Below are 12697 nucleotides of genomic sequence, written 5' to 3'. Positions count from 1 at the left end.
GATAGCCCTTTTCAGCCATCGGCCTAATGCACTTGGCAAAAAAGGGATAGTATGATTCTCCCCATTTTACTGCTGGGAAAATTGAGGCCAGAGCAGGGAAAGGACTTGGCCAAGGTCAAAACTGGGAATCAGGCTGTAGAGTCCTATCGGTGATGTGCTGCTGCATGCACGGGGCTGGGACAGCCAGAAGGGTAAGATATTTACAGGGTATTTAATTTCTACTGGTGCTCTGCACTTAACTAGACCGTTTCCTTGGAGAACCTCCCAGCACTTCATACACCTTCCTTGGTGCACCGTCCCATCACCGCTGGAGGGAGAGGACCCAACTTCTAGCCAGGGAGACCAGAATTGCCATCCAGCTTCTACCCACATAGAACATCGGGCTGTGCTACAGACGTGGAGGTCGGCTTATTCATAAAGGACCAAATTCATCCCTGTGCCAGGGGAGGCAGTTTATACTTCCCCTTTCTGGGGCTGCAAGGAGCCATCTTGGCACAGGTTAGAACACCCTCATGGCTGCTCTAACTTGCTGTAATGGCCATGATGGGCCATTGTGGGAGAGCAGGATTTCCAGGGTGTAGGTCTGCTTTGGCTATGGTCTCTCTCCCCTCCACCCTGCCCTGGAACGCCCCCTTTCCCCAGGGCTCTGCTGGCTTTGTGCCAGGTATAGGGGTTCCCTGCTTTGGGTGCTATTCCTCTTAGGAAGGGGTGCTAACCCTGTACTGCACACCCTTTGCTTCAAACTAGCTGATATAAAGGGGCCACACATCATCGATGACCTGAACCCACCTCAACAAACAGAGCATTTTCAAGGCAGCCTTTTGCTTCCTGTGTTTTGTGGGAATGTCTCTTGGGCATCTCCCACCCAAATGATAAGTTAGCGGAAAAGTCTATGGTTTTCAGGTGCCGGGTAAGACGGAGTCTGTTGACATGCCCTGAGCCTCTCTGGCCCATTCATCACTTTTAGCCAACATGAGCCACAAAGCACATTTTCCCTCCACGATCTGTCCCAGGGTAGCACTGTTGCCTGACATCCATTTATAGCGTCTGTCAGCAAAGCAGCCGGCGTGTCTCTTACCTTCACTTTATTTGAGGACAAGTGTAAACATTTGCCGTCTCCAGCTGTCCTCAGGGTGACGGGGTAGAACTGTCCTTTGTTGAGGTAGGCCATGGGCGAGTCCCCAGATTTGATGTGAATGGCTTTGGGGGAGCCCAGGGTATATTCAAAGTCACTCCTATGGAACAAAGAAAGAATGAGGAATTGCCAGCCAAAACCACTGCAGCCTGAACGTGACAGAGAGGGACACCTTAGCCAGCTCAAGAGCTGCAAGGTTCCATTGTTACAGGGTGGAAACACACAAGCAATTGTCTCTTTTCCACTCCCCCCATCTATTTTACCCTGTATCTAGGGCCCTACCAAATTCACAGCCACGAAAAACAAGGCACGGACCGTGAAATCTGGTCTCCCCCCATGGGAAAAGAAAAAGCCTTTTGTGTGCTTTTACCCTATACTATACAGATTTCATGGGGGTGACGAGCGTTTCTCAAATTGGGGATCCTGATCCAAAAGGGAGTTGCAGGAGGGTCATAAGGTTATGTTAGGGGGTCGTGGTCTTGCAACCCTTACTTCTGTGCTCCCTTCAGAGCTGGGCGGCTGGAGAGCAGCGGCTGTTGGCTGGGCACCCAGCTCTGAAGGCAGCCCCACCCCCAGCAGGGCAGAAGTAAGGGTGATACTACCATACCCTGCCATCCTTACTTCTGCCCTGCTGCGGGTGGTGGCTCTGCCTTCAGAGCGGGGATCTCCAGCTGCCCAGCTCTGAAGGCAGCGTCGTCGCCAGCAGCAGGGCAGAAGTAAGGATAGCGGTACCGCAACCCCTCCTGCAATAACCTTGCGACCCTCCCACACACACACGCTCCAATTACAACACTGTGAAATTTCAGATTTAAATAGCTGGAATCAGGAAATTTATGATTTTTAAAACCCTATGACCATGAAATTGACCAAAATGGACTGTGAATTTGGTAGGGCCCTACCCATATCATAGTGCCTTACAATCTTTAATGTATTTCGCCTCACAGTTCCCACATGAGGAAGAATTTGAGCAGGGACTTGAAGTCAGGTCTGAGCTAGTGCCCTAACCACTGCACCCCGCTTCCTCTCTACCCTCACTTTGTGCTGACAGGGTAGGAATCCCCATATGTTATTGTAGCTGGTACTTTGCTACGGGGTGGTTACAAAGCTATTGCAGGACAGAGAGTGGTTCGACGCCTCGCCAGCACAAACAATGATAGAGACAGGAGCAAGACTTCCGAAATGCCTGAAGTCGGGCTCCGCCGGTATCCATGTGGGATGACGAGCAGCAGCCCGATTGTCAGAGGTGCTTCCCACTTGCGTCTCCTGGGCTACTGAGTGGGAGCTGCAAGTGCTCTGAACCTGGGGACAGAATTCAAGTCTGTTGCCTCCTGCAGTGAACGTGTCCAAGGCCTCTGCTGCCACCTGGCACTTCGTTCACACAAGCCCTGAGCCTGGACGACATCTGAACGTGACCAAAACTCACATTTGAGGGGCTCAAGCTTTTCTTTTACCCTCAGCTTCATCCCCTCTGCTAGCAATACTGAAACCCATTCCAAAGGCAGCACCTCTTGGTTGGCAAAGGGTTTTACCAGCCAGTGGCAGCTGGATGCTCCATTTATACAAATAAATAAAATGTCGGGGTGTCCAGCAAACAGGAAGCCTCTCGCCTATTAAGGTGAGCTGTTGTCTGTGAGAAAGAACAACCTGTCAACAACTGAGTCACAGTGACTCCGGAGGTGAATGAAAACCGGGAGGCAGGATCACGTTATCTAGTGACAGATTTCATACCGTCCACAGCACAGGAAAGATCTGTTTGTGGGGGAGGGCAGGAAATGGAAGAGGAAACAGCCCTGAGGGGTGTTAAACTTCCGTGTGCCTTAAAAACTCAAGGTGACAGCAGCGAATAAGTCCTCTGCTGGCTGAAAGCAAGGACCCAAAATGCTAGCTCAGGAAGGATGTGTACATTTTACCCTGCATGGCTTGTGATCTGTGCTTGCTCTATCATTTGCCCAAAGAACTGGGCCTGTTTCCAGGCAGCTTCTGAAGCTGACAAGCAGCAAGTGAAGCTACTGGCGCAGAACGTGCCCAGATGCCAGGGCCAGGATGTGGAATCGGCGGCAGCAAGCATGACTAGCGTGAAAGCTGCTGTGCAGTGTCAGGGAGGCATGTCTGTCAGAGGCGGCAGTGGATTCAGAGAGCAGCTTCTCCGCTCACTTACAGCCGGGTGACTGTAACAGCCCCCTCCAGGGATTGAACCAGGAACCTCTCTTGAGCTAAAGAGCTGCAGGCTGCAGCACATTCATAAAGGGGGACCTTTAACCCACACTCACCAGTGACTTACACAACCCCCTTGATGTCAATGGCTCACTCCTGATTTACACTCGTGTAAGCGAGAGGAGAAGCCCTCTGCAACCCTGAATGTATGTGGTCTCAACCCAAGAACCCAACAGGGACTATGTGCAGTGTGTAAACGCCCCTTGGTTGGCTGCAATTTCAGGGGAAGGTCCTTAGCAGGGTGACCAGGGTTCAAGCTGGATTGGGATTGGCTGAGCTGTGTGGGGAAGCCTGCTCAGCATCCTCGCCCTCCGTGCTCCCTAGGGACAGGGGACAGATTTCTAAAGGCCCATCAGCTGCTTTATCCAAAGCAAAGTCAACAGTGTGGATCCCTGAGTCTTGCCAGGCTGAGCAGGAAAGCTCACGAATAGAGAAGGTTCTCTCGCGTTTGCTGACACATCAGGTTTCCAGGCGGAGACAGTGATAGGGAAAAAGCACTTCCCCATGAAGGCTGGTTTGGATCTAAGGTTTTGCTCTAGGTCCTTTCTCTACAAGCAATATCTCAAACCCTAACCACTGCTAAGAGCCCTTCGCTTCCATATGCACTGAAATTCACCTCTCTTTTGGAACAAAATAGCCACTTGACAGCACGCTCATCCTCAGTACACTAAGGACGTTATTCCAGACTGGCTCACCCTTGTGGAAATATTAATTCTGTAACTCTGCCAAGGTGAGTGCCTGCCTGGATCGGCAGCTGGGCAAATGAAACGAGGGGAAGTGACCGCTGCCAGGTGAACTGGAAACCAGGGGACAGGCCAGACTAACAAACTGTCGATTACCTCTTAGCCCCATCGACAGGGTAACCCTCGGAGCATGGCTGGTCCGGCTGGGATTTAAGGATATCACCGAAGAGCAGTGACTGTGGGGAAAATGAAACCAGGATAAATGAAAGTGGAATCTTTTCCCACTTGCCCCCCTCCTGCACCAGTGATTAATAACAGCAGCTACCAACGTTACAAGCAGCCAATCCTGGAGTCTGAAGTCATCTCCCAAAGTCAATGCAAAGACTATTCATTCAATGGGAGTTGATGAGGTCTCTAATGCAGAGCTCCCATTGACTCCAGGAGGTAAGAACTGCATGACCAGGCCCAGAATTAGAGACACTGCACTGAAGTCCATCTCTCAGGTGGGGACATTTTCCAACTGAGGCAAACCCAGATTGCTCTAACGAGCCCACAATTAATGCTTTTCCCAGAGAGCAGGGCATGACTATTCATGGTGTGTCAGCCACAGAGAGTGAGACTCTTCCGAATTTTCTGGACAAATCCTGAGCCATCGCGAGTCATATGCTGCCGACAACGGTCAGAGCCCACTTCAGCAGAGATGCAAATGGTGGTGTATGAAACATGAGGGGAAAGTGCTAAGGAGATGGGTGTGAGCGCTTACGCAATGCAGTGTTCTCTGATCAGGCCTTCCGTGCACAATGAGTAACGTACACACCCTGGGGCGGAAGGGTGTAGCAGGGCAAACAGGCAGGTGGGAGGTTAAGAAGCCCCTTCACCCATTCTTCTTATCTCACCTGCCTGGATGTTGCTCTAGATCCCTCAGTGTGTCAATCACACTTGTTTCACACACCCCTTGCACGCCAACACTGTGCAAATCTCCCTCCCAGACATACCAGGCATGTCACTTACTCCACTGTTTAAGTCACTACTACATTTGACCCAAAGACTCAATGGGATCTGTACCCACTTACACCAGGTCTGAATTTGGCCCTTGGTCCAAACTGGAACCGCATCCCACCTGACTGCATGGGATTTGTTCCATGTGGATGCCTATTGCAGCAGGAGGTGCTGTCTCACTCATGGGCAGCTGCCTAGATGATGATGATAAGCTTTTCAACAGCAGATCTCAAAGGGCTTTACAAAGGAAGACAGTATCCCCGTTTTACAGATGGGGAAACTGAGGCACAGATAGGTGACGGTCACCCTAGAGGTGCTGGAACTAGGGGTGCTGGGGGTGCAGCAGCACCCCCTGGCTTGAAGTGGTTTCCACCGATAAAGGGTTTAGAGATTTGTTCAAGTGCTTTCAGCACCCCCACTATATCAATGCTACTGGGTCACCCAAAAGGCCAGTAGCACAGCCAGGACTAGAACCCAGTCTCCTGAGTCCCAGTCTGGTACGCTAGCCACTAGCCCACACTGCCCACAACAGCTCCTGACCTCTTGCGGGTCGTCTTTGAAAGTGCTGTCCGGCTGCCACCTCTGCTGCTGTGGTACCACGTGAATGGTCTCGAAGAGGGAGCTCAGCGAGCCGTTGTCGTACACGTCCCCCGAGGCGATGGCATAGTTCTCGGGGGAGGGCTCCAGCTTGCTGGTGCTGGGGAGGAGGACAGCCGGCTTGAGGGGCGCAGGGACACCCTCTAGACTCAAACCATTTTTCTTGGGCAAGTCGGAATATTCTTGGGTCATGGAAACGTTTTCAGCCAGGAGCTTCATGAGGTGGGCAGAGCCCTCGAAGGACGAGATCTCGGGGTCGTACTCCATTCCGTGACAGTTCCTGGGGAGAAAGGATCCCATCAGAAACAGGGGCAGGAATCACTGAACCAGGGGCTTGCAGAGCTAGGCAAGGCAACAGAGGCCTAGACCCGAGATGAAGAAGCAAGCTGTGTATTGTGGGGTAGCAGACACCAGGAATCCCAGTACAGCCAGCCCCTCGCAGGATCACAGAGGTTCATAGGAAGTCAGAGGATAAGCTTTTAACAGCAATAACTGGTGCTTAGAGACAGGCATGGGCTGCAGCATTATGGTTTTAGATCAGGTCATCTCTGCTTGGAACATTAAACATTAACAGTGCAGCCTGGCCAACCCCAAGCATTCAGAAATCGTGAGTCAGCTCCTACCCCCAAATCCTGAGCACAGCTTAAAAATCATGACAGGTTTCAGAGTAGCAGCTGTGTTAGTCTGTATTCGCAAAAAGAAAAGGAGTGCATGGGCTGAGTGTCCATCCCCCAGAGCTGGCTGGAGCCGTGTGCCCCCCCAGCACAGCCCCTCACCCAGGGCACCACCCCAGGGCACTCGGCTGCCCTAGTTTTCCTGTCCCTGTAGGCCAAGCAGGCTCCCTGAGTTCTGGCCCCACCCCTCCCCCTTGGGCTCTGGGGCTGGGTGGCCCTGGCTCCTAACAGGGTGGGGGTGCTGTAGCTCTAAGTAGGTGGCTGCTGCCCAGGGCAGGGAGGGGAGGACCCTGCTCCAGGCCATTGGCAGGAGCGGGTGGAGCCGGCCTGCCCTTGGGCTACTGGTCCGTCTCTAAGGTGCCACAAGTACTCCTTTTTTAAAAATCATGAGACTTTAAAAAAATTGTGGTTTTATTTGATTTCTGGGTTTTGAGCCTTTAGGGTCTGCATATTCCGGTGCTTCGCTGTAAACACCAGGGCTAGAAACTTACCTAATGCTTTAAAAAGAGAGCAGATATTCTCCTATATATTCACACAACTCCAGGAGCTAGGGCTTTGAGAAATGCACCCCGCATGGTGAGACTTGGGATAAAATCATGGGAGTTGGCAACACTTGAGCGAGCTAGATAGGGGCAAACCTCCAAGCAGGGGAAAGAGGGACAGAGCCTGGGGATAAAACTGAGCTGCAGACTCCATAGTGCCGTTGGGCCAGAAAAGAAGACGACTATTTTTTCTTGCAGAAGAATAAAATACAGCTACCCTAGGCTACCTAGCAAAAAGCACTTCTACCAGGCAGAATCCTGCCCCCCTCCGGGCCGCAGTCCGATATTGCCAGGTCTGCAGGCCTGGCCTAGCTGGTGGTGATAAATTATCACTCCTGTTTCCATACAGAGAAGAACAAACACACCCCCATGCTAGCAACCCGCGCTCCTCTTGGCAGCCCCAGCTGTCCCCAAGGAAGCGAAGGAGAAGCAGCAGCTCCCATCCTCCTTGCTTCACGAGCTTCAATTTTAGGGATCCACCGAACACTCAATGGCTCCTCACACCTGTGTGGAGTATGTCAGTGCTCAGAGAACCATTAAGCGTCCCTGAAAATGAACTCTTCCCCTACCTCCTCTGCCAGTGAGGGGAGGGGAGTGTAACTCTTTTGCAACAGGTCAGCAGGGAGCTGGAACCCCAGCTGGAGAGCAAATATTTAAATAACCAACAGGTCTGAAATCCTGAAAGCAGCCTAAGCACCAAATCCACTTGGGGCCAGATCCTCAGCTAGTGCAGAACTCTTAGCCACTGAAGTCAAAGGTGCACTGCTTTACTGCAGTTCAGGGTCTGGCCCTGCATTAGCACTTGCAGCTCTGTTGCCATTATTAAAAAATATAAATATACCCAGCTCCTACAAATGGAGAGTACCACTGCAAATAATGCACAGAGCCCATCCTCCGGGCTGGGAGAGGAGAAATGGTGCCAGGACTTAGCCTCCAACAAGGAATAAAGTGTCATTCAATGGGCCCATTGTAGTGCAAGTGGATCAAAAATAGTTCTGCAGAGCAGATTGCCAAGGTACACAGAGTCCAGCAAGGGGCACGGACTTCCCCGAGCCTAATGGGCCATTACTGTCTCAATGAATTCTCTAAAAAGCCTCGAAGCCTATGAGGACATCAGAAAACACTGGGCAAATTGGAAGCCGTTGAAACGGAAAACTCCTATCAACTCAATGAGTCCACGCTGACTCTGTGATTCCAGCCCAGCGACATATAAATAGTCCCTCTGCCCTGGCCCAGTGTCACAAGGAGGGACACAAAAGAACAAATCCTTGGCTGGTGTAAGTCAGCCTAGTTCCATTGACTTCAATGGGGGCAAATCTCCTGTTGGTGTAAATCAGCATATTACCACTGACTTCAGTGGGGCAGATCCCCAGCTGGTGTGAATCGGCAAAGATCTATTTACGCACAATGAGGACCTGGCCCAAGGAATTTTAATGTGTGTCTCTCTGTTAATAGCTTCCACTGTTGATAGTAATAATGCTGTGCTTTGAAGTCTGTTTTATGCAAGCTAACAGATCCATCACACATGCCAGCAGCAGACAGATAGCTAGAGAGAGCAGGACTCGATCTAACCTTTTTCCCAGGTCATTGCGTCCCATCATACCAGCTGGAAGGATCCTCTTCTCCTTTGGGACCTGCAAAAGGGAAAAACAACAGATCCCTCGCTGCCACAGATTTACACATGGAACGCAGGAGCAAAATAAACCCCGGCTATAATAAGTGTAGTCTAGTGGCTAAGGCCCTAGACTAGGACTCAGGAGTCTCTGGTTCGCTTCCCTCCTCTCCCGAATTCGGTGCGAATTGCCTCATTTTCCCTTCTGTACGCTGGCTGCTAGCAGTGCCCCGCCTCCCAAGGGAGTTGTGTGGATCCAGATGTTCACAGTTGTGAGGTCCTCAGATACTATGGTAGTGGGGAGCCGTGTGAAGTACCTAAGAGCTTTGTCTACACTGGCACTTATGTCGTTAAAACTTCTGTCACTCAGGGGTGTGAAAAAACAGGCCGTTGGCAGGAGCCGCGCTCCTAGCGGTGAAGCTACCGTCGCTCATTGGAGGTGGTTTTATTTTGCTGCCGGGATCAAGAGTGGCTACACAGCGCATCTTACAATGGTGTGGCTGATCAGCTGATGGGGGCACCGGCAAACAGCTGATCGGGGGCTTGGGGAGGAGTTTGGGGGATGGTAGAGAGCAGCAAGTGGGGGCCTCGGGGAGGAGGCAGAGCAGGGGCAGGGCCTCAGGGAGGGGCAGGGCATGGGCGGAAAACGAAAAGGCGGCACCTATGAGGCTAACGGAGGGCACCCGGTGCCCGCTAGGAACGTACCATGTAGTAGTCATAGAGGAGGCTCAGGGCAGCCACGCTGTCATCATCTCCGTTCACCCTCATCATGGCCTTGGTGGCGGCTGTCAGGGGGTTCTCCAGGTAGCTTTTCCAGGCTTCGTCTTCACTGGTGTAGGAGAATTTCGGGAAGTTCATGCTGTCGTTCTTCAGGAGGCACACGGACCTGAAACTGAGCCAGCGAGGTGGGGGTGAAGGCAAACAGTCACGGCAAGGACGTTTCCCAGCGCTCCCTTAAACGGGCACAGAACGAACATGAGCTGGGATTCTCAAAGGAGCCACTGAAACTCAGTGGGCGCCGGATGCCTACCTCCCCTCAGCTTCTTGGGAAAGCCCTGAGGAACACCATCTGCAGCTGTGTTTTGTGCAGTGTTAGGGCCACGGCCTGTCCTGACAGGAGCTATGAAGGGGAGCCAGGCGGGTGCCTTCTGCTTCAGCCATCCTGTCCCCAGCAGGGGACTGGGCAGCACAGTGGAGCAGCCTTTGCTAACGCTCTGCAAAGGGGTACTGCACCCCGCAGCTAGTGCATGCTGCTGCCTGGACCACCCCGCCCTGGGCACATCCTACCCCTGTGGGGGGCAGCACACAGGCCGCTTCGCACTCCGTTCCTTTTACTCAGTGCAAAAGGGTAACGTGCCGTTGCGAGCTCGTTGTTCTTCACTGTTCGTGCTGTGGCAACAGGGGTCCGCGAGGAGGAGAAATGATCCCTGGAGCTGCGGATGTAACAATCTAGTGGTGCCCAGTTTCCCCCAGAAACTGGACAGGACCATCCTGGAATAAGGAGCTCTCTGCTCTTGCTCTTTACTCATGTAACAAGCTGGCCCCACGTGTTTCCCAATTTTTGCAGCCCCCGCCTGTCCAGCTGCTGGTATAACGGAGATGCTGCGTTTGCCCTTCATTCCCTTGCCCACACCGGCTGGGCTGATGCTCTAACCTTGGTTTCACTTGGTACGTGAAACTGCACCAGCTGTTTGGCGAGTTTCGTTGTCTCTGGCAGTTCTCACGCAGCCCTCCCTCCCCCCCAGTGCTGCTCTGCCTGTCTCTAAGGAGAGGAGCCGGGATGACTCAGATTTCACGGCTGTCGCTGGGGCTGTTCAGTCCTGTCTGGGCAGGAATCCTCACCCGTTCTCAACCCAATCTTCTCAAGGAATAACAGTCAGCAGTACAGCCTACTCTGTGGGGTGAGACTCAATTCCTATCGCCCGGGATCAGCAGAAGGAAAGGCATCGTGGAAAGACGAAACAGCAGGGTGCAGAGGAGGTTAGAAAAGCAGATCTGTTAAAATGAGAAATGGGTTGGGACCAGTACCCCAGATCCAAACCCTCTCACACTTTGGGAAAGCATTCTCATCTGGATCCAGACCCTTTGTCTCCCCTGCGCCACCATTAACGCCTGTGCAAAGGGATTTCACGGCAGGTGTACAATGCCACTGAATCAGAGTGGTACCATTCTTACACCTGCTTTGCCCTCCAAGGAGCAAGGCAGAGAGAGAATCAGATTCTCCAGTCTTTGCAGCTTGTGCCCAGCTCTCGTCTACGACAGGTAAAAGTTCCAAAAATGCCTTAGGAGCCTAAAGTGACGGGTACTTTGGGGTGAAAGTCACTTTCAGTTTTTTTTTTGAAAACTTTCTATTAAGGCCAAGTTACAATAAACCGTTGACACACCACATCGTACACTGCCTATGCAGGGTCCGGGGTTCAAAGGACCTGGCTAACGGTTCTGTCTTGCTGGCTGGGGAGTCCTCCACTGAGTATGCTAAAAAGGGTGACGTCCGTGACACCGTGGTGGTTTTACACGAGTCAAGGATCCGGCCAACAATGACACTTCTGGGGCCCGTATTTCTTCTTCCTCATTTGCTTTCTAGCTCAGAGGTGTGAAGCTGATATGGTTATGGCTATGGCTGAGCAGTGCTGGTGACTGCATGGATCAGTATACGAAAAGCCTGCCATTCAACGCCCTTTCCTTACTGATAACGGAAACAATGGAAACCACCGAAGTCTGGACCAGCATGGAAACCTGGGCAGCAACTGGGCCATGTTGGCTTAAGGCTGATAATGGCTTAAGGCTGGGGCTGGGTAATATTTGTGGCAGGTGTGCGCACGCGTGTGTGTGTGAGAGACAGAGGCAGAAGCCCCAGAACAGATTGAGGGTATGTCTACACTGCAGCTGGATGTGCAATTCCCAGACCAGACAGACATACACCCAGATGCTGCGCTCAAACTAGCCTGCTACAGAAAGCAGAGTGGCCACAGCAGCACGGGCTAGCCGCCCGAGGACATACACACGATCTTGGATGAGGTTGGGCTCAAGCAACTGTGCCAAGCCGCTGCAGCTACTTTACTATTTGTAGTTCGCTAGCTTGAGCAGAGCTAACACAGGTCCGTTGTCTCTCAACACCAGTGTAAACATACCCAGAGCGAGAAGCAGCTAAGGAAGCCAAGGATACAGTCAGAACAAGCATGACCCTGAGAAAAGCCCAGAGAGAGAGAGAGAGCGCTTTTGGGTTAAGTGCTGGCTGGAAAGGGCTTGGAATTGTGAGCAAAGAAATTCTCTCCAGTTGTTTGGTTCCTCCTGTGTTCAGGGTAGCAGGACTTTGTACATTCTTTGTGATTAAAAAGGACCACATCGAAAACACCTGACTCCATCATGAATTTCTCCTCCTTATGGAAACAATCCAAAGAACGCTGAATTTTCGCCAGACACTCAGGTCAAAAGGGGTAACAGTATAATCCGAAGCTGATTTTTCTAACCGTCACGGATACAAAGTCAACCCTGGATCTGAAGCCTCAGAGAGCCTTATAGAATCATAGAATATCAGGGTTGGAAGGGACCTCAGGAGGTCATCTAGTCCAACCCCCTGCTCAAAGCAGGACCGATCCCCAATTAAATCATCCCAGCCAGGGCTTTGTCAAGCCTGACCTTAAAAACTTCTAAGGAAGGAGATTCTACCACCTCCCTAGGTAACACATTCCAGTGTTTCACCACCCTCCTAGTGAAAAAGTTTTTCCTAATATCCAACCTAAACCTCCCCCACTGCAACTTGAGACCATTACTCCTTGTCCTGTCCTCTTCTACCACTGAGAATAGTCTAGAACCATCCTCTCTGGAACCACCTCTCAGGTAGTTGAAAGCAGCTATCAAATCCCCACTCATTCTTCTCTTCTGCAGACTAAACAATCCCAGTTCCCTCAGCCTCTCCTCATAAGTCATGTGCTCCAGACCCCTAACCATTTTTGTTGCCCTTCGCTGGACTCTCTCCAATTTATCCACATCCTTCTTGTAGTGTGGGGCCCAAAACTGGACACAGTACTCCAGATGAGGCCTCACCAATGTCGAATAGAGGGGGACGATCACGTCCCTCGATCTGCTCGCTATGCCCCTACTTATACATCCCAAAATGCCATTGGCCTTCTTGGCAACAAGGGCACACTGCTGACTCATATCCAGCTTCTCGTCCACTGTCACCCCTAGGTCCTTTTCCGCAGAACTGCTGCCTAGCCATTTGGTCCCTAGTCTGTAGC

At 51.8% G+C, this 12697-nt stretch overlaps 1 protein-coding gene across 1 annotated transcript in view; it reads right to left on the bottom strand.

Annotated features, from left to right (window-relative positions):
- The window catches only part of GRHL3 (grainyhead like transcription factor 3), a 29294-nt gene extending 20052 nt beyond the window's left edge, over positions 1–9242 (bottom strand). The window contains exons 1-5 of the mRNA XM_077837905.1: positions 9162–9242; positions 8417–8478; positions 5572–5908; positions 4189–4268; positions 1079–1232 (exon numbers count right to left, since the gene is read on the bottom strand). Of these exons, the coding sequence (XP_077694031.1) occupies positions 1079–1232; positions 4189–4268; positions 5572–5908; positions 8417–8478; positions 9162–9227 (699 nt within the window). The 5' untranslated portion in view covers positions 9228–9242. The remainder of the gene's footprint in view (positions 1–1078; positions 1233–4188; positions 4269–5571; positions 5909–8416; positions 8479–9161) is intronic.
- Positions 9243–12697: the final 3455 nt, after the last annotated feature.

This window comes from Eretmochelys imbricata, chromosome 19, assembly GCF_965152235.1.
Source record: "Eretmochelys imbricata isolate rEreImb1 chromosome 19, rEreImb1.hap1, whole genome shotgun sequence".
Taxonomy (NCBI): Eukaryota; Metazoa; Chordata; order Testudines; family Cheloniidae; genus Eretmochelys; species Eretmochelys imbricata.
Note: the sequence above shows the minus strand (reverse complement) of the source record. Positions and strands in the feature narration are given on the sequence as shown.